This window comes from Idiotropiscis lumnitzeri, chromosome 1, assembly GCF_059441095.1.
Source record: "Idiotropiscis lumnitzeri isolate Australia: NSW breed Sydney's pygmy pipehorse chromosome 1, RoL_Ilum_1.0, whole genome shotgun sequence".
Lineage (NCBI taxonomy): Eukaryota > Metazoa > Chordata > Actinopteri > Syngnathiformes > Syngnathidae > Idiotropiscis > Idiotropiscis lumnitzeri.
In genome coordinates this window covers 36,754,558-36,781,384 of record NC_142391.1, presented here as the reverse complement: position 1 = coordinate 36,781,384, position 26,827 = coordinate 36,754,558, and the positions used below count along the sequence as shown (strand labels likewise).

The 26,827-nt window shown below is 42.5% G+C and overlaps 1 protein-coding gene across 3 annotated transcripts; it reads right to left on the bottom strand.

Moving 5' to 3' along the window:
- Positions 1 to 1,153: 1,153 nt before the first annotated feature.
- igsf9b (immunoglobulin superfamily, member 9b) lies at positions 1,154 to 26,661 on the bottom strand. 3 transcript variants are annotated; one of them, XM_088298819.1, is made up of 22 exons: positions 26,247 to 26,661; positions 21,513 to 21,608; positions 19,392 to 19,598; positions 11,259 to 11,405; positions 10,413 to 10,564; positions 10,121 to 10,238; positions 9,724 to 9,865; positions 9,337 to 9,482; positions 9,107 to 9,249; positions 8,858 to 8,998; positions 8,652 to 8,768; positions 8,413 to 8,563; positions 8,219 to 8,330; positions 7,970 to 8,145; positions 7,650 to 7,888; positions 7,380 to 7,464; positions 7,114 to 7,284; positions 6,996 to 7,032; positions 3,610 to 6,894; positions 3,284 to 3,456; positions 2,907 to 3,118; positions 1,154 to 2,717 (listed from the first exon to the last, which is right to left on the bottom strand). In XM_088298819.1, exons 2-21 carry the CDS (start codon positions 21,571 to 21,573, stop codon positions 2,919 to 2,921), a joined length of 6,003 nt encoding a protein of 2,000 aa, XP_088154945.1. In that variant the 5' UTR covers positions 21,574 to 21,608; positions 26,247 to 26,661; the 3' UTR covers positions 1,154 to 2,717; positions 2,907 to 2,918. The 3 variants fall into 3 exon arrangements, with proteins under 3 accessions (XP_088154945.1, XP_088154955.1, XP_088154962.1); XM_088298829.1 differs by lacking the exon at positions 2,907 to 3,118; XM_088298836.1 differs by lacking the exons at positions 2,907 to 3,118; positions 3,284 to 3,456.
- Between the last annotated feature and the right edge of the window lie 166 nt (positions 26,662 to 26,827).

Here is a 26,827-nt window from a genome sequence, read left to right as displayed (position 1 = left end):
GACCCCAATGATGAGTTTTTATGATTTGGCTTTTCATACATCGTCCAGATTGCTATTGCGTAATCACATGTGACAACAAAATAATTATGTACTGTGTTTTTCCCCCCACAATGCAAAGCTGCTGAACAGCAAACCTACATTAAATGCAAGAACTCCTTTTGTGTTTTTTTTCCTCAGAAAAATCAACTCCTTCAAAATTTGAATATTCAGGTTTTATGGTTTTCCGGTATTTCCAAATCCACACAACATTATTAGGCCTACACATCTAGTAGAAGGGCAGTATAACTCTCACCTGAAGTGGTGAATGGTGATATTACCACTGAAGCTACAACTTAAAACTAAAGTCATTTCAAATGGCCAATTTCTGGCTTTTAAAAACATGAAAAGAACTTTAGAAAAAACGTAGTAGTCAATAACAGTTACATTTTTAGACAAAACTAACACCTGCATCATATTTGATCTGCTTGTTAGTTTGCAGTTAAACAGGTGTGCTCACAACTTGGAGTGCTGTTGCACCAAGTGGACTGACATGAATCATGAGCCGAGTTTACGTGGAGGTATTCCAATTAAAATGAATCGGACTGTCCAAACATAATGAAATTGCTCCATACAAACACCTCAATCGGAATAAAGAAGGTGGAATATTGTTTTGTTTTCTGCGTGCTTGTGCAGGTTTTCTCAAGATAATTTAATTTGTCCTACATCCCCGAAACATGCATGTTAGGTTAATTGAAGACGCAAATTTGTGGTAATGGCTGCGTGTTTGTGCGTATGTGCTCTGCCATTGACTGGTGACCAGTCGAGGTTCTATACTGACATTTGCCCAAAGTTAGCTGGGATCTGCTCCAGCTCACCCACAACCTTCATGAGGACATGCAGTGCAGACAATGGGAGGAGATGGAAGCTTGAAGAGGATGAAACAGAAAGGCCAACTGCAAAAATTCAAACCTGGGTCAGATAATCATTTTTGCATGACACAAGTACAAAAAATAAGACCACCAGATCAATAATAACAAAATAACCCTTTTTTCTCAAATAAAGGAATTTATTCAATACAAACATATAAAAACAACAAAACAATATATAAAACTTTTCAGTTTGTACAAAACCTCCAAAGTCATCACTCCAGATGTAACTTCTCATTTGGGGTTATTTTAGTAGAAACAGTTCGCAAAGTACGTTACAAAGTTATAGGATGTCAAGTGACCAAATCGGCTTTTGTCATTTCTCAGTTTAATAAAAAAAAACAAAAAAAAAACACGGGCACAGTTTATAAAAGACTGAATCATTCACAGTGCTGTCTTCACATCAGTGAATTGTAAACATGTTTGCATATTAGAATTCATTTCACAAAACATGAGAGCAAAGCTCAAATCAGAAAAAGGCAATATAACATTTTCCTGTATTACTCATACCATCCACTTGAATAATTTTTTTTACATCAATGCAAGTAAAAAATTGCACATCTCAACAGATAAACATGCTGAGACACAAAGGGAAATAGGTGAAGCAGGGGCAAATTAAACTAAAATATTTTTACTGAGAAGAATAATTAACATCACCAACTGCCCTGAGGTGCTTGTACTAAATGATAAGAACATTAATTATATTAAATTTAGAACACGAATGTCAGTAGTAGGGGAAAGGGTAGGAAAGAACATTTTCATTTTGGAGCAAAATAATTGTCAAAAGCTTTCTTATGATTTGAAAAAAAAATCTTCACCTGAAATAACAGCTTCAGTGTTGTGAGTTGCTGGTTACATTAAGGGCCGCCGCTCACTGAGCGATGCAGCGGAACGGCATTGTGACTGAACGCCCGCGCAGTGTGTAAGGTTCTGCCACAAAATTTCCCGTTCGGCTGAGTCTCTGCCACTGGTTTTGCAGCAAGTTCAAATTATAGCCAATCAAAAACTTTCACACAGGTGAAAAATCACGGTTTTCATGGAGTGACACAAAAGCCACCCATTGCCAAGTCCTAAAAAGACATTATATACAAGTTTTGTTTTACAATAATACTTAACCATATTTCTAATTTTATATATCCCTGTAGATGAAATGGCAAAACTTTTAGTAATAATACAAGCGAGCGGTGCATGTACCACGCTGGTTACATTTAAGTAAATGGGAGCGAGCACCTTTTGTCTCACCAATGACCTCTTTCTGTAGTAACCTACAGTATGTTTTCTGTTTCAAACACTCTTGTTTTTCTGGATTTAAAGAACAGATACTCAACTCTTCTAATTACAAAATATTGAACAGGGAGCCCCAAAATGCAATACAGGCTGGCACAGTTCACATCGCTAGGAGTCCACACATTAAATCGCCCAATGCGTAGGGGTGAGCGGTCAACTGTCATTTTTTGCGATGGTCAGGCCCTAGTCGGGTTTGGAAGCATCGTGCAGGGTGCGGCGGCCCTAAAGCAAAATGCTTCCTGTTTTGTTTCAAAGATGTGTCTGTGTCTGATTGTCCCAAAAAAAACAAAACAAACAAAAACAAAATACACGGTTGCAGAAGCTTTTATAAAAATTAAATAATCCCTTCTCAGCGGAAACAAAAACAAGATAATTCAATTTCATGACAAATATGGACAAAGCACTTTGCAGTACAGTCTTGGATTCTTTTATACTGCCTGAACGGACAATAGAAGCTTTTTTCCATGTCAAGTGAGACTGTTCATGCAGCTGTGGTCTGCTACTTGTTGTCTTTCTCACACGCACCTGTAGAAACAAAGAGCATTGCAGCATTGAAGTACAGCTCTGAATAGAACACTACCTTTTCGAAAGGAATTTGCAAGCAAGCAAACACAAGCAGACGAAACATTAAAAGGCGTGAGTGACAGGCAAGAGGCAGGCAGGCGAGCAATGAAGGGAAATGAAGGAAAAGAGGGCAGCCGGAGAGTGACGGACCAAGTTCTGCTTCTAGAGCAGCGCTGAGTTGCAGTCAGAGTCCGAATCATGTCCAGGGGCGAGGAAGGGCTCGTGAGGACAGATGGAATCCTGAACCCGTCTGTACGCTTGGTACTCCTGCCGGAGAGCGTTGAAACGCGCCTCGCTAAGGGATTGGCGGTACTGGCTGGAAGGTGTGTTGGAAACAGTTGGGCAGGCTGGGTGAGGCGAGCCTGAGGGAGGGCATGGGGGACAGGAAATGCATGGGTGGATGTCATGGGAAAAGCTCACATTTATCACAACACTTAAGGGGCGAGCTCATGCAGCACCGTCGCATTCAACGTCAATCCCAATGGCACATGCTACGACACGATCAAACATTAAGGAAGTGACATCACCTTTGTTTCTTTGGTCCTGGAGGCCAGCAGGTTGATCACACACAAGCCTCCCTCTTCTTGTCTGGAAATCTGCTGGTGACTGATCAAACCTCAAGGCCTCCAGGACTTCAGAGTCCACACATACGTCAGCAGAATCCCACTCATAACTTTCATCTACTGACGTGTTCCTTCTACTGGAATGCACAAAAGCAAAATGTCAGAATGATACAACGCCATACACAGGAAGTCAGACAAAAACAAGTGTCATTTTGGCAAACAAGAATATATCCCTCCACCATGAGAAAAGTCCTGTTTGTTGCCTATTTCCTGGTGAGGTAATGTTTCACCTTTTTGATCTCCTCTCAGGTGGATCCAGCTCAGCTCTGTGCCGCTCACTCTCCTCGGTAGTTTCGGGAGAGCTGAGCAGTGTGGGAGTGATGGACATTGACTGGCGGAAGAGACCGGCGCTGCCTCTGCCACTGCTCTGACTGGCATAGCTGGCCCTCCCTCCTTCTCGAGGCTCTGTCTCGCCCACCCTCCTCATCATTCTGTCCGCCGGTCTGTAACTGTCACCCTCCCTCTGAGGGAAAGGCATGCTGTAGGGTGAGGGCCAGCTGATGCCTCTGGGCAGGTACGACCTCGGGGGGCCCATTCTGGGGTCCATCAGCCTCATGTTCTCTGGCCTGGGTCCAGACCAGGGGTGATAATTGGGGACTGGAATGCTGGTGGGCATGGGGAAGTACTTGTACTGAGCAGATCTCAGCGTATCTGGGTAAGACGGGGACCACCTTGAGGACTCAGAGAAAACTGTCGCTTGCCTTCGGGGGTCGCAGTGTTCCAACATTGGGGAGACGGACCTTTCTCTGGGTGGGTACATGCTAGGAGGGAAATAGGAGGGACTAGATCTTTGCGCACATCTGGGTCTCTCCAAGCTCCCCATGGTAGGTCGCCTGAGGGGGATGTACTCCCTCCAGGAAGGACCTGGCCTGAGAAAGGACGATGGAGTGCGACCTAAACTGTAAGATTTCACCCTCACATCTGGGTTTGGGAACTCATCCCAGTAACATTTCTCAGAGATGTATGTCCTGGGGCTCTCAATGTGCTCCCATCTCGGGGAGCCAAAACTGATGGATTTCTTAAGGAAAGGTCGGGGGGGTCCTAGACCTGAGAGTGTCCTACAAGGGCCGACACTTAAGGATTTCTTCAGAAATGGCACAGGGGCTTGACTTATTCGCAGTGCAATGTTATTGGTCCGATTTCCCGGAGAACCTTTTCTTTGGGTTTGCTCTGATAAAGACTCACTACTGTCCACAAAGCTCTGAGAATGTTTTGACACGATGTCTACCATGCCTTTTGCGGCACTGAGCAAAGTGTGAGCTGGTCGGCTACCCGGTCTTGACTCGCTGCTTTTAGTCTCAGCTCGAATCTGTGTCTTTTCATTGTATAGTTGTTTGCTAGTTTTTTCTGGAGCAGGTGATTGTGGTTTTATGTCGTCTGGAAATCGTACCCGAGGTTGAGACTCTTTTGCTTCGACGTGAGGCCTACAGCCAAGTTTTTCTGGCGAAAGTGATGGTTCAAAGCAACCCTTTATTTTATTGAATTCCCTTTCTGCAATTTCCTGAACATGAACCTCCCAGTTTTTAGGGACTACATCGGGTTTAGCCACTATGGATTGCACAGATTTTGGGTCCAAACATTGTCCAGCAGCATCTGCAACTTCACCTTGTTCCACAGGCTCATCTACACTCATCTCAATAAAACCTGGAAGACTCAGATATTCCAGAATTGCACTCGTCTGCATTGACGACATTTTAGAAGGGGATGCAGCTGGCCTGTTCTTGAATGACCCTGACATTCCCGGGACAGAAAATTGGGATAGATCATTTTCAGCTTCTTCTACAAGAGTCAATGTTGACACAGGGCCGGGACTATCAGAGAACAGACATTTTTCACTCCTCCTGGAGCGTGCTCGCACACCTTCTCTTTCTGATCCCAAGCTGTGACGGTCATCCCCGCCTTGATGTTTAGCGTCTTTGCCATTTGATTTAACTTGATGCTCATAGGGTAAGGTTGGAATACGTGGGGTACCGGGATCCCTGGTGGCTGCATATGATGTTGAAGTAGTAAAAGCTGGACTACCAGACCGCTTACTGTAGGCTAAAGGACTTTGAGAAGCCGAATCCCAATTTCGAGTGCCATATGCATATGAATTCCTGGACCGTGAGGGAGCACCTCCAACACTAATATTTTCCCTCAGACCCTCAGTCGTGAACTTACTACACGGATCGGAATCTCTATGAGGACTAAGTGACTTGGCTCTGGACGACGTCCCTAAACATCGAAGTGTGGAGTTTTCAAATGTCACATCTGTGGAAGGCATGGGAAGGGAGGTGTTCTGAGTGACTGGAGAATGTGATAAATCAACAGCAAGAGAGTCTGTAGTTTCCGCACATGAATGAGAACGCTGTAACTGCTGTAATACCGCCGATGTGTTCTCCCAGGGGCTCTTTACTGGAACAAGATTTGTTATGGCTGTAACAGGGCTAATGTCCCATTCAATGTGAGATGTAGGAACTCGATCCGTTGGACTGCTCGTGCTCCCAAAGTAACATGCCCTTCGATAGTCTGCTACCCGACTTGTGTGGCCGGAGGACTTGTGTTTTTGACGTAGTGTAACATCTTGTAGTTTCCATACAGGTTCTTCCTCAGACTGCGATACGCTACATTTAGGGCTCTCGTTCCCATCGTCTTGGATTCTGTGATTGGTTGTATAGCGTTCTAGCTCACGCTCCATTTCCTCCCGTTCCTTGGCAAGTTGTATGCACTTTTTGATGCTATCGCTCTCCAGTTCACTGTCAAGTTGTGTGATAAGTGTGCTATCATCAGTGAGGTGACTGGCCATTGGTTGATAGCCTGAAGACTGAGGTCTGTCCGCCTCTCGGTCCAAAACATAGGTTCGCCTTGACAAAATGGGGAAAAGGTCTTCTGTGCGAGCTGGCATGCGATGCCTTTTCAAAGAATCACTGGGTTTTTTCTCACTATTATCTGAATAGAAGCTTGCTCTTTCCAGGAGGTTCTCGGAACCATGTTCATCATCAGAGTAAAAGCAGCCATGACGGGAGAAGTTCCGAGCAATCGATCGTACTCTTCCAGGGGAGGAAGTAGGCCTGCTAAGCTCCAGGACATCCACAGTAAGAGGAGAAACCTTCCTCTCATCTTTGTCGGAACTCAGGATACTTGATTTCGGAGAGTCCCGAAAGGATGTCCGGTTGCTTCCTGAGCCACTTGCACCACCATTACTTTGCAAGATGTCCTTGAGATTTTTCTTATTTGAGGGACTGGAACTCTCTATCAGAGGTTGGATTATGAAACGGCCATCTGGGCCTCTGTGAATAGACTCCAAAGATGTTGGTGAGGGAGCCTGAGAGCCCAGGTGGCTTTCAAAGAGTGTGTAATGCGGTGGCGGAGATGAATTGGCCAATAGTTGCTTGCGCTGGTCTTGGTATTCTCCTCGACTGCCTTTATCAAAGGAGGAGCGGCCATACTGTGAGGAGGAGGTGGGGAAGAAGGGAATAGGTGGACACAGCTTCAGCTTCAAGACACTGTCCGGGCTGCGGGGAGGAGAGCGAGCTCTGAGGGGGGAAAAAGGAAATAGACAAATAATAGAAAGTGATGATGATGAAAATTCCACACATTTCATACGTACGAACAGTAGATCAATTGGGACACTTACTCTAAAGATGGACTCTTTTGGAAAGCAGATGGGACATCTAAAAAAAGAACAACTTATTAAAAACACATTTTGAACTAACGATAATATAAGAAGATTATATTCATCCATCGTGTTTTACCTTGTTGTCTCTTCCTGCGTCGACGCTCTCTCCAGTTTCTCATATAGCAAGCGGTCACAAATGAGAGCACGATGGCCATGAAAAGGAAGCACACCCCTCCGACCACACCTGCCAGGAGTGGCGCAGGGACAAGCTCCATGAAACTAGGGCTTAGGGGGTAAATCTCCATCCCTGTAGTCCAATCAGACAGACTGCAGTTAGACAAATTGTCCATCATATTTTGGCAATCATTACATACTATTAAATAGGTGAACTTCAACTTTTACCTGCAGTAGATATACTGACAAAGTCACTTGGTTCACTGCGTACTTGATTGCTGCAAGACATCAGCCTCAGATCATAACTGGAGTCCTGAGCGACAGGAAGATTTGATGAACTCATCATTAAGCCAAAACAACCCCCATTAAATCTTTTAGCATTCAATTTTTTTTTTTAAATTAAATAAATGTAATATTGACACATGAAAATCAGAAGCATTTGCACACATACGACTGTTTGATTATGCGAACCAGCAAATAGTGAGAAATCCGCCTTACGCGAAGTAGTCCTTGTACAAGAACTTCACTCTCATTGGCACTGATGTTGCTGCTCAGGATGACCCACTGGCCCTGATTGCGACGAGCCTGCAGCACATAACTTGTCAGCGGAGAGGAAGGAATCTCGGGAGGTGACCACTGGAGGAGAACACCATGTCTGGTCCGGTTAGCAGACAAGATTATAGGCGGCTCGAGTGTTAGTAGAGTGGTGATGACAGTTGGGGCTTCTGTGGGCACAACTAGGAGGAGAAAAAAGATTTAGGTCCGTACCAATGCAAAAGTGGTTAGAAATGGCAAAGTTCAAAAAAATATTCACAAACCTTTGGTTCTTACAGTAACAATTTCACTGAAAGGTCCAGAGCCGAGTTTATTCTGAGGTAGGACACTGAACTGATAACTAGTTGCAGCCAGAAGGCCAGTCACCAACAAGTACTTTTTGGATGTGGGCACTGGTAAAGATGCCCATTCATGTTTACCTCTGGATGCTTGCTTGACCCTGACAAAAAAAAAGGGAGGAATGTTGGCCTTTGCATCTTAAAAGTACATCATCCATGTTGCATGATATTTACCACACAGTGAACTTCTGGGTGTATCCACCATCAAACCCCGGCACCCAAGACACATTTGCTTGATTTATATCTGTGTTTACTGACACTGAAGACACAGCATGAGGACTGGTACCTGAGCAAAACACAGAAAAAATGATTATATACAACACTCCCATCTGTTTTATAAATTTTTTTTGGGACAGGGACTCACTTACCCAGCACCATCACCACAGTGCCTGCACTGACAGTTGCGACACGAGTCGAGGCCAAGCATTCCCAGGCCCCGTGGTGGTCTTTACTGAGAGGCTGCAGCAGGAGGGACCCATTAGCCAACACAAAGTACTGCGAACGAGGAATAGGGCCAATCTGCTAGGGAAGACATCATCGGTTTAACAAAAAGAATGACAACCACACTTGTGCAAATCGTCTACGTTCATGAGCAAATCATCTTCACCTTGCTCCATGTTATGTTCGGCGCGGGATCTCCATCGGCTTCACAAGGGATGATCAACTCTCTGCCTACCTCTTGAAGATACTCAGGCCGAGGAGGCACTTGGAAGGAGGGTGGATCCTGGAACACAGGATAGCCTTTGTTACATTGCGCTTTGTGCGAGGAGAAGGACCGCCGCAACCAAACACAGTGGGAGTTGCCTTGCGTACCTGCACGATGACCTGGGTGGGCTCAGATTGACCCATGGTGCCGTAGCTGTTATACGCAGTGCAGCTGTACATACCCACAGCATTGTCGTTTGCAGTCGCTATGAAAACCGAGCCCTCAGAGTTCACCATCCAGCCTGGCAACTACAGGAAAAAGGTCAAAGATGTAAAATAACCCCTCTTTGCTTCTGATCTGAAAAGTAAAAACATGCACTTGAAAGCGAGACAGTCATGCAATATCTCACAACTTACATTGTCAAGATTTAAATTGTTTCCATCTTTGGTCCAGTTCACATAGAGCACAGGGGGGTCCGCCTGGACAGGACACACAATGACCCCCTCCATGCCGGAGGGCAAGTAGGTTTCCCGTGGCATTCGGACAACTCGAGCAGGGTCTACCGCGGCGTAGGGAATTTGCAACAGAAAGAATAGATTTATAATACTACAAGAGGATTGGCTTTTCAAGCAGATTCAATTCTTACGTTTCACTTTAAGATGTGCTGATGCTGAGGGGGGAGTCAATATCCCATTTGTTGGGATACAGGTGTAGTTTCCAGCATCTTCTGGAATTAGATTAGGGATTAAAAGGGTTCCGTCCACCAGAATCTTCACTCTGGATTTTAATGATCTAAAACGAAACAAAAAAGTATTTGTTTATCCAATGTTGTTATCAGAAAGACTGCCATTTCAATAAGATCGGAAATTGTCTAGTGAATTCTTTGTATTGCTTTTTATCGTCTGTGCTTGGTCTAAATTATTTTATGTACACGTATCTTTTGCTTTTCTATACAATCTGATGAGTATGTTGTGTTTGTGATCTTCATTTTGTATTCGGCAGGACCAATGATGTTATGATAATTGAGACTCACTCAATGTGGTAAACATTCTGTCCTTGTTTCATCCACTCATATGTGAGGTTGGAAGGGTAAGCGTCAGCCTGGCACTGCAAAACTGCATCCTGGGACATATTGAGAGTGGTGTCTTCTGGCGAGATGATGATGATTGGGGGACCTTCATTGGCAAAGTCAAAGAACACTTGTGACAACAGTAACTAATCTGTACGGATTTCTATGTACATCACTGCTGTAGTAACAAGAGATGGACAGAAGGTGGCACTGTGGTTTGATTGATTTAGTTTGGGTTCCTGTACTGTACTTTCAAACGCTTTAATCCTTGTTTTGGCATCATCACATGGTGCAACGATTATCATCGCTACAGTGGTTAAGCGACAAGAACAACTTTGTTTCTATTCATTCCAACACTCACCTTTGACCTGAAGCTGCGTAGCATGCGTCAGGTTGCCTTCTGAATTAGAAACATGGCATTTATATACTCCTGAAATGCTTCTTGTGGCTGACGTCAACGACAAGGTACCGTTGAGCACCTGAATGGTAATTGCAAAAAAAAAAAAATGTTCAAGGAAAGAAGGGAGTGGGAAAAGTTGGAGACAAAACGGTCAGACAAGCAATTTGATGCAGCGGAATCAAAAGGTTGCATATGTGACAGAATTTCCCAGTAAAATTTAAACATATGAATGTAAATGAGTCATGTTCCTCACTTTGATTTTCTCATGTTTCTCAATTGGGCTCTCATCTTTGTGCCACACAACAGTTGGGCGAGGGTTGCCATGAGCACCGCAGCTGAGCGTCAACGAGTCTCCGAGCAAAACCTCCACAAAAGTTGGAGGCGTCTTGATAAACACAGGTGGAGCTGAAACAAACAGAGAACGGATGACACAGCTATTCTTTATGGATTTGTTTACACTTTACATACAGAGTTGTGGTTTTGTAAAACGTGTAGCTTTGGTTGCAAGCCGGTTTGGTAGGAAAAACAAAACAAATGTTCTCAATTACTTATTGTGTCATTTTGATTTTCGCACTCACTCGGTCCATCCAAGCTAAAAATAAATGCAACATAACCTAAACACAAGAGTCATCTGTATTGTCTTCACGTGAAATACAATACGTGCAAGAATGCACCACTATTGAATGAATGAATCGTGTCCTGTGGTTATTTGCAACCTGATGCACCACATGTAGGCCTTTTATTGAGTCAGGTATGAAAAATGTGAAATCTACTTTTCGCACTCAATAAATAGTCTGTGGCACAATTGTGGCACTGAAAGAGAAGTTGATATGTGACAAGTATTTTCATCATCTCACCTTTTAACACAAACCTTAACGACACTGCAGAACATGTCTTGGTTCAATTTCTTAAAATCAGCAAGGAAGAAACATATAAAGACAATTTCCGCTCATGTCACATCGAGTCATGCCGCATAACAGTGAATTTGGATTGCCAGTACGTTTTAGCAACAGGCTGCCCCTGATGTCAACAATCAAAATGCCAATGATGAGCCAGCAAAAAAGCATCTTTTTTTTGCCCACACCCTGCCGTGCTGCACCTGTGATGGAGAGGAAGGTCCATGTGCCATTTTGGAAGTTGTCAGTTTTGCTATCCAGGAGCAGGATGCGACACTCAAACCAGCCCTCATCCTCAAGGGTCAGCCGTTCCACCAGCAGGGAGGCGCCGCCGGTCAGAGAGACCCGCCCTGTGGGAGCAGGGGGGAGGGAGGGACAGAGAGATGAGAGGGTCAGTGCAGTCAGGCAGACAGACCGCCGCAGTCAGCACATGCAGGAGAGGAGCTTACAGTGTCGATGACACGGGGATCATGACACAATGGCCTCAGTCAGTCATAAACTTTATGTTCCACAAGCAAAAAAATCTGTGCCACTGATATTTGGAAGAAAGAATTATTTTGTAGTAGGTAGGGTAAGAGGGGTTGCTCATATTTGAGTCCATTATTTAAATTATGTGATGAGTGTAATGATCAAATTGATATGAAATCATATCTTTGAATGGTTCCAACTCACACTTGCACCCATGCCTGATTACATCCTCTCGCACACATTTCATCTTTCGCTGTCATAATTCCCAACTCGACCCCTTCTCTGTACATTTTATATTTCCCTTTTAGGCTTTGAAACTTGATCTGTCGGTTGCCTGGTGACTGCCGCCTGAAGTTACCCCCTCCTCACTTTCTTTCCTTTTATTCCGTCTCTCAATGAACTCTTTTTTACCCCCTTCAGTCTCAGCCCTTTTAACGACAGGAGGGTGTGTGTAGGAGGGGGAAACGCACACGTTGTTCATACCAAGGCTGTGGCTGAAGCAGTTTGAAAGTAAACAGAGTCAATATTGGGACGTTCCCAGCATCGTGTCATTTTTGTTTGCAGGGGGAAAGGTGATGACTTACATAGGCAAATATTAAACTATTGCTTTTTTATTCGTTCACGCAAGATACTCAAACTCCATTTTCAATCCTTTTATTTTATTTATTGGCACAGCACTTTTGGCACATTTCATCTCAAAGCAGTCAGCCAGTGAATACAAGAGGAAATAATGTCAGAATGCCCTATTCAACCTTGAAGCAAGTTTTACACAAAGCAAAATAATATCTTCACTATTGACTTCGCCTTACAAGGCATCGTCTGGAACAGAGCCTGAACACTGTGAAATTCATTTAACTTTTGACACGGCCTCCAGACAGGGTGAAACACATGCTGTGAGTATAAAACGGGCAACAATGGCTTATAATTAACCCTGCATTCCTGACTGGGGCTGTTGCTGTGCTTAATGGTTACGTTTAATGATTGACTCAACTCTGTCAAGACTCGGATGGGCAATACTCTCCTCTGAAATCCTCGATCAAACAAATGCCTTGAATCTCAGGTCAGCGTTGACCAAACAAGTGGGGAGGTCATAGAGAGAAGGAGTTGAGGGGATAACCTCAGGCATGTTCCTCCTTTAACTGTTCATTTCCCATGCAAGCCTTGCAATTAAATGTAGAGGAAAAACGTGTTCACAGGAAAATTAACGAAAACAAAAGAAATCTAATCCCCCGGTGGCTAACAGTTCTTGAATGCGCATTTAAAAAAAAAAAAAACGTGTGCTGATCTCATGGCTTTGTGTCACGTGGTAGCGTGTTGATTTTCAAAATTTGGTGCTTGCACCGGTTCACCATTGAGTTACTGCCGCTCCTCTGTTGGACAATTTAACCCCTTCCCGCTGCCTCGCTCTTGTCCATCACTACAAATGGACGACAGCCCCCCACTCTGCATTCTCGCCTGTTACCATAGTGACAAAACCAAGGAAAACCCGGACAGTCGGTTTAGATTTGAATTCAGTTGCTGTAGAAACATGGCGGCATGGATAAGGGAGTGTTGATCGCGGAGGGGAGAAATTAGGAAAATGACACTAAGAGAAAACTTGTTTTGATTTAAAACAAAATGCTGCCATGCAGCACTTTGAGGCACATACAAAGAAAGAGAAAAAGGAGAGGAATCCATTTTCGAATTCAGCCTAAAGTCAAACAAAAGGCTGGCACTGAATGATAAATGTTGCCCCCCCCCACACACACACACATTTCAAGGTTTAGTTTCCGAACTTGAACTCAAACTGGCATTTGGCAGGTGCTCTGCTACAAGGAGGCATTACTTCTGGGCTGATGCCCACACATAAGGAAATACTTAAACACGAGCACTAACAATCATCAATCATATGAGTGGAACAAAAACCAAGTAAGTGAATGAGAGGTTATGGAGAGGTTACTCAAATTGTGAGCATCCATAACCCACTGACAACTAATAAGAGGTGGACCCTCTTGACCTCTATGCTCCGTAACTCCCCCACAGACACATTCATCACTCCCTCTGCTTCAAGGCACAAACATCATTAGACTTTTTTTTTTTTTTTGGTGGACAACAGAGAGAAAGGCAGACACAATAGCTGTGTCTCCCTCATAGTCTTGCTCCTCTTCCTCCGGATTGTTTTCCTCCAGTAGCTAGCACATGCATGACAAAAAACAAAATCCTTGTTCCAACAGGTCAGGTCAGTCACCGGTGCCATAAAACTCAAATTCACACTGAGTGGTTTTCAGGGGGGAGAAGAAGTCGGGTAACTAAGCGATGAATTCCTCAATTCAATTTTCTTCCTGAATTCACCAAATACAAACACCTGATGCACTTGGCGCTGTTCGGAGAAACAAAAGCAGCTCAACTAACTCTAAAATGTCAACTGGTCTCAGCCATGACCACCTAAACTTATGGACTTTGATGCGATTCCGTGAGATAGACTAACAGAGGAAGAAAGATTATTCACTTTGAATAGCATCAGCACTGCTTTTCTTTGTCCATTCGTATGTGCGGAAGAGAGCGGGGCAGAGGTGCATTGTGGGATATGTTTTGATTTGAATACAATCATAAGTCCGGGATCTGGCCCCATGCTTCTGACAGCTCCCCTCTCGTGTTCCCCCAAATTTCCCTCTTCAATCCTCCTGTCCCCCTAATCAGTTTAAGCCTCTTATGAATAGCTCTTTGTCGTGATATAGATTACAGTTAACTCTGCCCCTCTCACTCTGTCCAGCGCTGTTAACCCCTGCGCCATTAAGCACACTCGCCTCACGTGCCAAGCTTCACCACAGGCATTGACACTCTGACACGATCAGTCTCTGAATTATGCTCATCATATGGAATGTGATTAGTAACAAGCAAAAGGCATGTAGTAACTTGGTTGCTGCTCCAAGACAAAGGTCACAACATTCTTGCCAAACATCATATTAGAATACTTGTAGCAGCAAAACAGATTGAAAAACAAAACGACTGGTGGTGTTCTTATTGAATTTCTTGCAGATCTTCAATTGTGATTTTTAATTAAAGCAACAAACTATTTAGTGTTGACTATTATGCACCGCATATTCAGCTAAAATTACCTCACGGGACTTGGATTAGTGGTATCCAAGATCTTTGAATTTATAAAGCTAAACCACTTAGGTGAAGGCTAAAAAAAAATTAAAAAAAAAAAAAAAAAAAAGTAAAAGAGAATGGGTGGTCTTCAATTACACTTTGATCACTTTTGCCATCCAATTAACTTCCTTGTCACTTTCTTTTAACTCATATGCATACAGTACAAAAATACACTGCCTTCCATTGTAAAATCCAGAATTGGTGTCAGGTATTGTTTTGAAACCATCTGTCACTTACTGTGAAAAGAACAATTTGGGGAAAAATGTCAATTGTAGATTACGGCTGTTATCTACAGATCAACCGTCGCCCTCCAGATCATTTTATTAATAGGACATAATCTGCTATATCCAAAGTTTGGCATTCACAGATTTATGTGGCAGCTGAATTCTTATTTGTGACCTATCCTCCTGTATTTGGTGAAAAACTCACGTGTTTGATAAAGTGACAAATAATTGATTATCAAAATAATCAACTATTTTGATCATGAATTAACGATTTAGATTATCTTGTTTAACTTAAAATTATCCAAATCATTGGAATTTCAGCCTCTTAACAGTAAATGTCTCAGATTTCTGTAGTCTGTAGTAGGAATTGAAATGAAAAAAAAAGTTATATGTTTATAGTCAGAATTATTGTAGAATTGGAAAAAATAGGGAATACAAGCAACATAATGGAAACGTAGACTACAAAATCTCTTAGTAGGGGAAACAAAAACCTACGATTGACTAAAGTGGAATAAATTAAACCAAACAACAACAGCACCAAGATTCCACGAGGTAGCATCAAATACTTTTATTGCTTTGGCCTGAGCACACAAACAGCGAAGAAATGCGCCCTTCAGTGTAAAATGCAAAAGGCGTTACTGTATGCTTGAGATTTTGCTTGATCTTTTTTTCCCTTCTTAGTTTCTTGTGTTCTTCTCCAAGATAAACAGAAATCACTGAGGACGCGGACGCTATATTGACATATAGTGGTAGTGCGAATGCAAGTGTGAATGGTCTCTATGCCCTGTTATTGGCAGGCGACCAGTCAATGCTGTCATCTGCATTTCACCCAAAGTCTTCTTGGACAGGCTCCAGCTGCCAGCAATTCTCAAGAAGAAGAAAAGCGGTACAGAAAATGGATGGGTGGATCGTACACTGCTGCCATATCTAAAAACCTTTTTTGACATCTTCAGTACACTTGGCGTGTCCACCCAACAACACACGGAGTTCTAAGGAATTAGCAACAAGATGCCTCTGTCAATTTTCCATGGACTACGACCACAGTCCATTTCAGAACATTGTTGCATTGGAATCTAAAATTCACCAGTTTGAAGAGAATGTGGTAGTGAATGGAATATGTCAAAATGAGACGGCATTACCAAGGCAAAACAGCAGACAAAAGGATGCGCGGCTATTTAAGCCATTCTTAAAGGGGATGTCAACGCCCTAAATTATTTGCAATAAAATGTTCTATGCACCTTCACTAGTCCAAACATGGCATTCGGATTAACATTGCATTTGTGGAATATTAGTTAAGCAGTAAAATCCACCAGGTGTTAGCCATCTCAGGGTGCAGCCATTTTGTCACTTTCATGTCTCAAATTACTGTAGATAATGTCAATCTTTTTTTTCATTAAATTTAGATTTTATGAATTTGTCTTACTATTATTTAATTCCATTATCACCATTGTGTATGAGGCTGCATCTTGCCTTGGTCCCCAATTGTAAAACATAATTAGTTCTCATCCCTCTTTCCTGGTTAAATAAATAGAAAAAATAAATAATCAAAATCAATTTTGTGACCTTATCATCTGGAGAGGTCAAGATAAAGTTGAAAATATGATGAGCCTGGGTGTTGTGGCACACCATTGTGTCACGAGAGACAGAGAGCTCAAGAGTGCCATTGAAATGAATTCAGTGTGATTTAATTTGACCAGAAATTATAATTTACAAATATATCCTTGTTCATCTATCTATGCCAGCAATGTAGCAAAAGCCAGAACAATTTAAAAAGCTCTTCCATTTTATGGCAGTATCCACCAGTTACACAAAAACGTATTCAGTAAGTCATAACTCCTTACAACAACTGGATATCAATATTTATTTAATTAAATAAGCCTAGAGTTTACATCGAGGTCCATTTGTGATCATTATTGTTTTCAGTATTTCTAACATTTTGGGACATTTTTGCGTGGACTTTTCTAACATGAATTGAGTGCCTTGGCGCAATACAGGTTGGGAAACGCTGCACACGAGAACTGTTTGCTCTTAGTTGTGTGAGGTTCTGTGCCCTTCCCAACTTCAATTGTTTAACCCACGACTAGTTTCTGATAGAGTTGTCACTCTTATAGTGGTTTACTGGATAGCACGTCCGCCTCAGAGAGCAGTGGTTGTGGGTTCGATTCCAGCACCGGCCTTCCTTGTGTGGAGTTTGCATGTTCTCCCCGTGCTTGTGTGGGTTTCCTCCGGGTACTCTGGTTTCCTTCCACATTCCAAAAACAGGCATGGTAAGTTGATTGAACACTCTAAATTGTCCCTAGGTGTGATTGTGAGTGTGGATGGTTGTTTGTCTTTGAGTGCCTTGCGATTGGCTGACAATCAGTTCAGGGTGTACCTCGCCTACTGCCCGAAGATAGCTGGGATAGGCTTCAGCATGCCCGAGGCACTCGAGGGGGAAAGCGGCTTGGATAATTGATGGATGGCTGGACCTTTGCATGGACTTGATCGTTTGATCTCTTGTTGGAGAGTATTTGGACTTCCTTGCTTTGTCATCCACATCCACGCTGAAAATGCTGATGGCGTGTGTGCGTGTGTGTGTGTGTATGTGTCTGCCTGAGAGAATGTGTGTGCGAGTGTGAATGTGCATGCAAAAATGCCAGAGCCTCTCCCATGCTCGAAGGACCCACTGCGAGGATAATGAAGGCCTACAGAGATTTGGGGGTTTGCCCATTGTTGCCGTGGCCTCAGGTCGAACTCTCCTGCTCACCATCTCCGATGATTTTCCTCAGCACACGGGAGCCATTTGATCTTGCCCTGCAACAGTAAACCTACCTGACACCAACAGACCCCCACGCTTTTTTTCAACTAATTCAGCTCAAGAAGACTATAATAGCATGTCAGTGCAGAGTTGATCTGGCTGTTTCCTCTGTGAGTTGTTCACTCATGTTCAGGCCTCCAGGGCACGCTGAGTGGGAAACATGAGAGGGCTGAGGGATACTAATACCTTTCGGATTCACTTGAATCAGACAACTAGGACGAATGTCTTCAGAAGGAATCAAAGGAATGATGCCATTCTGAAGACTCCTTAAATACACGATAGTCTACATTTAAAAAAATCCATTTAATTGAGTAAAATATGTGCCTTAGATATTGCTCACTTTGTGATTTTACTTTGAGACAGAGCAGCGTGAGACAGAAACAAAGCAATAGATAAAGTATACAGATGTTTTAGATGCTCGTATATATTTATTGAACGGCATTGAGTTTACCAAAGGTGGGCCATAAAATTCTATGCAATCTAGTCTGGCGCCAAGATACCACTTGTGTGACTCCACCTCTGAACTGCAGGGAAATGCTAAATTTATGATTATATTTTGGGAGTATATACTTGAAACTATCAGTAACATGCTGGTTTAAGTGTCTGATGTCATTCAAGCAAGGACAACGTTCTGGAAACTGTCATCAACTCAACAGTCATCATAAAACCCCCAACACTGTAATTTGAGGGTAAGATACATTAGAGCAGCAACGCTGACACGCTTCACATGCTGCCATCTGCCTCCTCTGGATGGGGAGGCATAAAGATCTGACGCAGGCGGGGGGGGGGGGGGGGTAAAGCTCAACGCAGATAACAACACACACGGGATGGCTACGCCTAAACACTGGGATATCCCAAACAGTGCCTGAGAATGTTATTTAGTCTGTTAGGGCTGCAAAAATATCAGATGACTGCCCAGAAACAATAGCACAGTTCATGGCCTATCATGCACACACATGCAGGCCAATTGCTCAGTGGAAGCTGCCTGTTTGTAGCTGACTCGACACACAATCAATGTAGTGGTAATAAATTCCACCAAGGTGCATGTTTACAATACCACAAGGGCCTTTATTCTTGGCTGGAGTTGCTTTTGTCAGATGTATGCACTATACATGCAGGAGAGCATATTTACTGTATTTCCATGACATATTAGGGTCAGTATGGGATTTTGGGTGTCCTTGTGGATTTTGTAAAGCAAAGGGAGGTAGTGATACCCCTCTTTGTCTTTTGTTCATGGGTAGACAATGACGGGATTATCGAGCCCCAGAAGCAAACTCCCGTTATTCGCCATGCTTCATCCTTCCTGCTCCACTCACAATCTCTTACTGGGTCACCCCTCTGCATACTAATAAAAACACTGTCATCAGACCACCAAGCCCCCACCTGCGCTTAATCCTACCATGCGCATAGCTTCTTGTACCCTCCCCCTTGGTCTTTGCAGAGCTGCCCCACCCCCTAGCCGCCTCCATTAGAACAGAAGCATTCTTGCCCCTTTTCCCACTGCTTCTGCCATTACGGCAGACAGGCCATCCAAAGACTGAAAACCTGCAGTCATTCTAAATCTGTTTGAGTGTGTATAAAAACAAATCTCAATTGATTGATTGATGGAAGGTCTCATGGTCAATGTCAAAAGTTTGAAAGTTCCCTGTCAGAGAAAGTAACAAATCCTTTGTTGGCTGAATGAGAAAATGAAACACGAAATAAATGCCTCTTACCCTTGTAGTTGGGATGAACCCGGGGAGCATACACTCCAAATTTGATGAGGATGGGAACGTTGTAACCGAGCCGCACCCACTCCACCACATGTAATGGGAAGAGGTTTGGGCTGGTGGCGTCGTTTGATTTTGGAGTGAGACTGCAGCCCAGTTCGGCAGAGCCTCCCTCTTTGCCACGAACAACTGATGATGAACCTTGAGACACACCTGTAAAGACAAGAATACGTGACCTAAATAAAGAAAATGGGTGCATTCTGGACTGATAAATAAAAACGGCAAACGCAATGTTTGGGAGCGGCTTGAAAACTATTGCCGTAATTGGAATCAATCCAACTATAAAGTGTGTTCACATTTTGTAGTGTTGCTTGAGTGTACAATGAATATGGAGACCTTAAAAGTCATGAAATAGGATGCTCAACTAAATAAAAAAAAGAATAATAATAAAAATAAAAAAATAAATAGAAAATAAATAAATAGAAAAACAATATACATTAGGATGCCTTGTGCCAAACAGAAAAATAATTTTCCATTCCCGGGGTATTGATTTCTGTTGCAAAAATATCGTTAAACACATCTCAACACATATGGGCATTGAATGTTTTGTTCGTATAAATGTTCAAAATGACACTCATCCTAAAACTATGTAACTTTATCATAATACATTTATTTGATCAATATTTATTACGGAAGGTGTACCAGATGATGCTAATAGTTATGTTGTATGCTACAGCAATGGTGTAATTAACAGTGCGTCCGAATAGTGTTTGAAAAACATTTTTTATTTGACTGATGAATGAAATGTGTAGCCCACTAAATAAAAAAAAAAAAAGTCCCTATATAATGAGTAGCTCCTAGGGAATAAATGATCCCAAAGACAACCTTTGAGCCATTTAAAGAGAGCAATAGCTGCCAGACCTGAGGGTGAAGTGCTTGCTATTGGTCTTAAAATGTGCTTCGCAGTGAGAGAAATGAAGTTCGCCAAAAGGAGGGGTCAAAAGAGAAAGGTTGAAGTCACATTTTGAAGTGGAACTTGGGCGAGCACTTGCCCAGCAGAGCGCTCACTGTGAACAGCCGGGGGCATGTAGAGAAGGGATGTAAAACAACGATGTGCCATTTGGTGACAAGATCTTATGGTGGCAAAGCCTGCAAACACACTGCAATCTCATTAGTGACACCTGGAGTAGCCTCTCCTCTCCATCTCGGCAAACTCCCTCGCTACCATGTGCTCACGTGGGCGTGTGCGCTCCTGGGTGCCAGTGTTTGCTCTACTGCTCATCTGGCCTGGTCATTACTTTAATCCCACAGGGGGGTGGGGTTGGGACGAGGGGGGGCTGACACTCTGATAGAGGGCAGCAGGCCACTCTGTGCTCTCTCCAGCCGACCTCCCGCCACCCACTGGGGTACACACATGGTGAGAGGACCAGCACAATCAATCCTCCGACCCCCCTTGCACACACACATGCACTAAAAGAAGCGTGCCTGCGGTTGAGAGCAGCATAAATCCCAGATTGATCTAATTCCACACCCAGAGATGTTATTTAAGTTGCATTTTGGCCCCAATTCTCTGTCATTTAAGCGAATTGCTGCGCTATAACCCTTCCTCTTTACAGAGGGAGCCGTGCCAGTGTGCTCATCATCCCGTCGACTGTAACGAGTCGGGATTGTTTAACAGCAACATGTGCCAACTGCTAAGCGATGCTTTGACATGGCAGGCAATTTGGCAAAGCGATGAAGCCAAGTGGAGCAACAAACGCAAGAAAAACCACGGGTGTCAAGGGTGTCTTGTAACGCTCACATCAGTTCATCATCTTCAATTATGAAAACAGTCAGTTGGAATGATGCTCTTCTTCTGGTTTTCAAGTGTGCTTAAAAAAGATTTAATGGGTTTCATTGGTAATGTAATGTAATACGCTAAGGCCCCGGTTTACCGTGTAGTAGATTATTGTACGATATATTACTTTGTTTGCTGTAGGCTACATGGCAAAAACAGACATTTTGCAGATGACAGTACCAGCTGTTTGAATTATTGATCTTACAAATCCTTGTCGAATATAAAGACTGCAAAATATGTGCACCTATTTGCATGTCGGAGTAAAATCCAGATTGTATTAGCATACTCACTTAGCAGAAAGATGGCTAGAGTGGTGGTGATCGCCTGAAGCCACCGTCTCTCCGGTCCCATGGCCGTCCGTCACGCTGCTTCACACATCGCCCGACCTAAGAGACAAGGCCATAAGTCGCATTCAGTCTTTAGCAGAACTACAACAGTCATTCTCAAGTCAAAGACAGTAGTCCTTCAAATTAACATCAAAGTCATACTTCGTAAGAACTATTGCTACACAAATTGTACATCTGGGTTGGGGTTGGACTTCATCCATTTCCAGGCACTCCGACAAACATTTCCCGTCAGTCTTACTGATAGCTTGAATTAAACACAAAGATTTTCTCATCTTTCACTATTAGAATTTTGCCATAGCAATGTGGCACACTTTTTTTTTCTACGCCAAAGTGGGCGTCACAGACAACAAATGAGCAAAAATAATGACGTACTTAACGGTCAACTAAAAAAACAAGAGGAGTTGAGGCTACTTGAGGGCCTCCTCGACCTAATTTCCCGCCACTTCATTCAATAACCAGAATGCCTTCAAACAGCATGACAGCCTTTCAAGCAATATAGGAATTTTTCTTCTATATTCTAAACAGCAAATTTGAACTTGGATAATTTGCATGAACCTGGGCAAACAAAACAACAGGCTATAATTGGCAAATATTGACTTGACTCTTTACATGGTGTGTATTAGAGATGACAATATTTGCCTCTCGAAACTTTTAATAACATCATAAAACTACAGAATGAGACAGTACGAGCCTTGTCTTTGGAACACGCAGGCGGGTAAGCCCTGCAGGCACTGTCTGCAGGTGCAAAAGGAAGAACAAGACAACTATGCAATTTCTTCAGGCATCAGGCCAAGGGGATTTTGAAAGGATATCGTTACAAAGGTGGTCTCAAACGGCAGGCCTTTTAGTCAAGCGACTATATTTTTGGGAATTCAAACTGACAAACGCATTTAAAGACCCAACGTAAGTACCTCCCAAAGAACTAACATAATCCAAACAGCTAAATCACCTGACGCACGTGCTACCTGTGCTCCCATGTTTCACTGGATTTCACTGACACAAATTGCTTTGGATCTAGTCATGACTTAGCCTTCTGGATGGTACATATGTGGCACCTCGAGCACAGTAATCCTACCCTGTTGCTCCTTAGTGTTAATAGTCTAATCGAATTAGAGATGAAATGGTGAGACCAATCAAGGACATTGAATTAAGTCACAAAATACTTGTTTTTCCAGCATTATATGAATGTCGTTGATATCGTTCAGGTGTTTGTTCTCATGGCATTTCAACATTGCTCTCTACTGTCCCGAGCAGTATTTCCCAACCTGTATTAATCTCGCAGCACACCACTAAACAGACAACACAAAAATGATAAATACTGAAATAATAATGATCTTGTCTCAATTTACTCACAAATTGACTAACTCAGTGTGAAACCACAGACAGTTTAAAGAATTACTCGATACTCGCAGGAAGATTCAATTTATTCTGTTGAATGAATGGCAACTGTTTTGTTTCATCTTCTGCCAACTAATGGAAGAGCATTTAGTTGTTCTGCCTGTCACTACACACCACTGGCATTGATAGATGAACAAAGATATATTTATAATGAATAAATAATAATTGTCAGAATCAGAAAAATGAAGCGAACATTGACAATTTCCCATGGTACACTTGCTGATGTCTCTACTCCACTTAATACACTGGTTGGAAATCACTGGACCACAGTAGAATGAAAAATTAATGCATAACAATTATGTCAAATGAAGCACTGTTCTATATGACAGTGATTTTTGTATACATAGCAGCTGGTGGACTTTCCCTCTCCATATGTGTTGCCACTCTTACAATTGAATCAACTCATTAACTGAATAATGCAAACGGTTACGGTGGATCATGCAATGGGTTACTACCATGGAATTACCGTAACTGTCAAGTGTCTCCACACCTGTCTTTCCATATTGGGCATATGTGCGCATATGCAATGAGTCAGGCGGGAGCATGATTGATGTTAGTGACAGTAACAGGCATGATAAGCAGTAGCAATACTCTGTTGTTAATCCTTATTAATCCTGACAGAGACGGCAGTCTTAGTAAACCAGCCATGGTGGGGAAACACAAGTGTCATTTCAGTAAACACGTTCACAGTTGCACAAAAGAATTCCACACAGACGCAAACAAAGACAAAAATCACGGCAACTTCTGCTTTTATCACATACAGTTGGGGGTGTTTTAGTAAAAGAAGTGAAAGTATTCTTTTGTGTGGTGTCTTTTCAGGCATGTGGGTTTCAATTGCACTCAAAGGTTTTTGTCCATTTATTTTCTATGCCACTTTTTCAGGGTCTGACTTCACTACTACTACTACTTTTAAAATCAATGACGCACCTCTGTATGTTTGTCTGCATTAAATGGTCACAACATTTCAGGATGTTGTGGTGGCTGAGCATTTTCAGGTCAAACTTGTAAAGTGCAAGTAGGATCATTCCTACTAGCACCATTATCACTACCGAGAGATATGGCGTTAATGACTGTATGATACCTAATTGCCACATCAAAGGTAAAATAGATGAGGACTCAAAACTTGCCACGTTCTCTCCTTTTTGTTAAAAGAACAAAAAAACCTGTCATCCTAGACTTTGCAAAATCTGCCTTTTTTGAACACACATCCACACGTCATTAAAAAAAAAAAACATCTTTAGGTAAGACCTTGACTTTCTCAAACCCTAACTGTAAGAGACATCACTTGAGCATATTTTTTTAACTCACAGGATTGTACAACCTTGAAACAAATTAGCCGTCACAGAATCAAAAATTCAAAATTGTGAAAATCACAGTGAAAATTTCTAACTTGCGTCCCCTAAGTAATCAGTCACTCTTTGTTTGTTTGTTATTTGAGCTGACAACCACTACAGCCTTAACTTCTATGTAGTTGGACCCGCTTATACAAGAATCGATCACCACTTTCTGTACCCTGGCACGCCAACCCACTTTAGGAAATGTATTGACTTTTTCTTGCACAAAAGGAAATGAACTTGGCATGTGGTGGGCACGAGTGGAGCCCTGGTCTCGTGAGCGGGAAAGCCTGCTGTTTATGGATTAACGCAGTGATTTCTGCGTGCAGCCACGGGGTCCATCAATACGGGCTAATGAGAAATGACTGAATGTCCGTCCATTTTTTACCGCTAAATGATTGAATGTTGATTGAATGAATGAAAGCCATTCAATGACTGTATGTTTTTAACGTTCAGTTCAGTGATAAAAATGGGGCTTACAGTACAACAAAATAAATACTCAAATAAGATGCTCCATATCATGCTATCTAGTTTTGTTGTAGGTCATAAAGTAGAGAATGTTGCAGCTAGTTGAAATCTTTGCCCCACCTGCTCCCAAACCCCAGGGGTCAGCTCAGTCTCATTAAGCTACTTTACAGACATGATCAGGAGGAGAACTAAGAGTTGAAACCTGCGGCAAAAAAAGACATTTCTAAACTATAAGATAAGTGTTGAATTTCTGCAATTTTGAATGGGTCAAGTCAAAAACTGCATAACATCCACAGATCACTTTTCTATAGCGCCTGTTATTACGGTCACAGGGTCCACCTTGGACTGGTTGCCACTTGCCAGCCTATCGCAAGCAAAAAAAAGAAAAAGAAAACAACCATTCATACTCACAATCACACATCTAGACAATTTAGAACCCTCAATTAACCAAACGTGCTCATTAACCCGTGGAAGACCCACAAAAGGACAGGAAGAACATGCAAACACCACACGGGTAAGCCAAAACCAAGATTCAAAGTCCAAACCTCAGAACTGTGAGGCGGACGTGCTAAACACTTTATCACATTGCTGGCCAGTTAAACAACATAATATATGCAGTGCCTTTGCTTGTTTATTCCCTACTTTTTATGCAGAGTGTGTCACAAATAGGGAGAACCTCAAGTAAATGTTAGATATTGCCGCCAGATAGCACAGCCCCACCATAAAATCCTGTAGCACAACACAAAGGATTACAGGCGTTCGGAATGATGTGTAGCACATTCCCTATTGACGCAGGCGTGGGGGGACTTTATTTGTGAGTCTTCTGTGTTTTAAATAAAAAGAACAAAAACGAACTGCGAATAGCATCCTGTGCTGGAGCAGGTAGATGACTATGGTCCGTGAGGAAATGAAAGCAAGCAACAAGCCCTTTACATCTGCACCCCTACAATCCATTGTGCTGCTCAGTGCTCATTGCCACCACCCAGACAGACAGACCTGTAAATCATAACAGCCGCATCTTTTGTCTGACTCAGTCAACTGGAAAAGATGTCGCAATAAAACACTATAATCATTTTACTTGTTTCTCACTGTCTCAATGCAAGCAACAGGGTCACTACAAAATACTCAAAAGCCACAGTGGTAGTATTACAAAATGAAACTATTGGAAATTCCAAGTGGATCACATTATGTCAATTGACATAAACAAAGGAACTGGGAAAACATATTTTCATTTTACATTTTAGGCAGGAATACAAAACAAAAAGTATTACTTAGCTATTTATGTACCAATGTAATTATAGGGACATGCAAGTGGCACGCAATTGAGAACTAGAGTGCAACAAAGCTACAGTTGAGATTGGATCCAAACAACATTGCGAAATATAATATTATGTCACATATTCAGGTTAATTTTCGGTTTTTGAAGTTTACTAAATAGTGAGTGGCTGCAGAAAAGGCTGCATATGAATGAGCTTACCTTGCTTGAGGCACTTTTGGAACTTTAACGTTTCAATCCATGGATGGATGATTAGACTCTTCTTGCAGGTTCACTTCAAGCTAATTTCATCACTTGGATAAATAATATCAAGGACCTTTAACGGGTTGAAAAAGTAGTCACATTTTCAGAACCAAAAATATTAATCTCTCATGTTGATCAGACTTGCCAGGGATAGAAATTCAAGACTCAGTCCGTCCAGCCTCGGGCAGTTTTAGGTCCCTTTAAACTTATTGCGCGTCTATTGCAGGACTATGTCTTCATTCAAGGTGGCTGAAAGTAGCTAGTGAGATCCCCACAAAAAAATACGATTTCGGAAGAGAAGAAATAAAAAATAACCACACAGTGCACCTTCCCTTCAGATGGCCGCTAGTTTCATCGGGGGAAAAAAACCGCTCCCAGCACGTTTTAGCCAAAACCCGATGTTGATACTCCGAGTCCCTCCTCCATTACAGAGCTGCGTCAAAACACGTTAATTCCAAGGCATTCTCTATGACTTCCGGTTACGCTTTCAAAATAATCCTGAATGATTCAGTGTGAAAATAAATAAATCAGCGACGCTG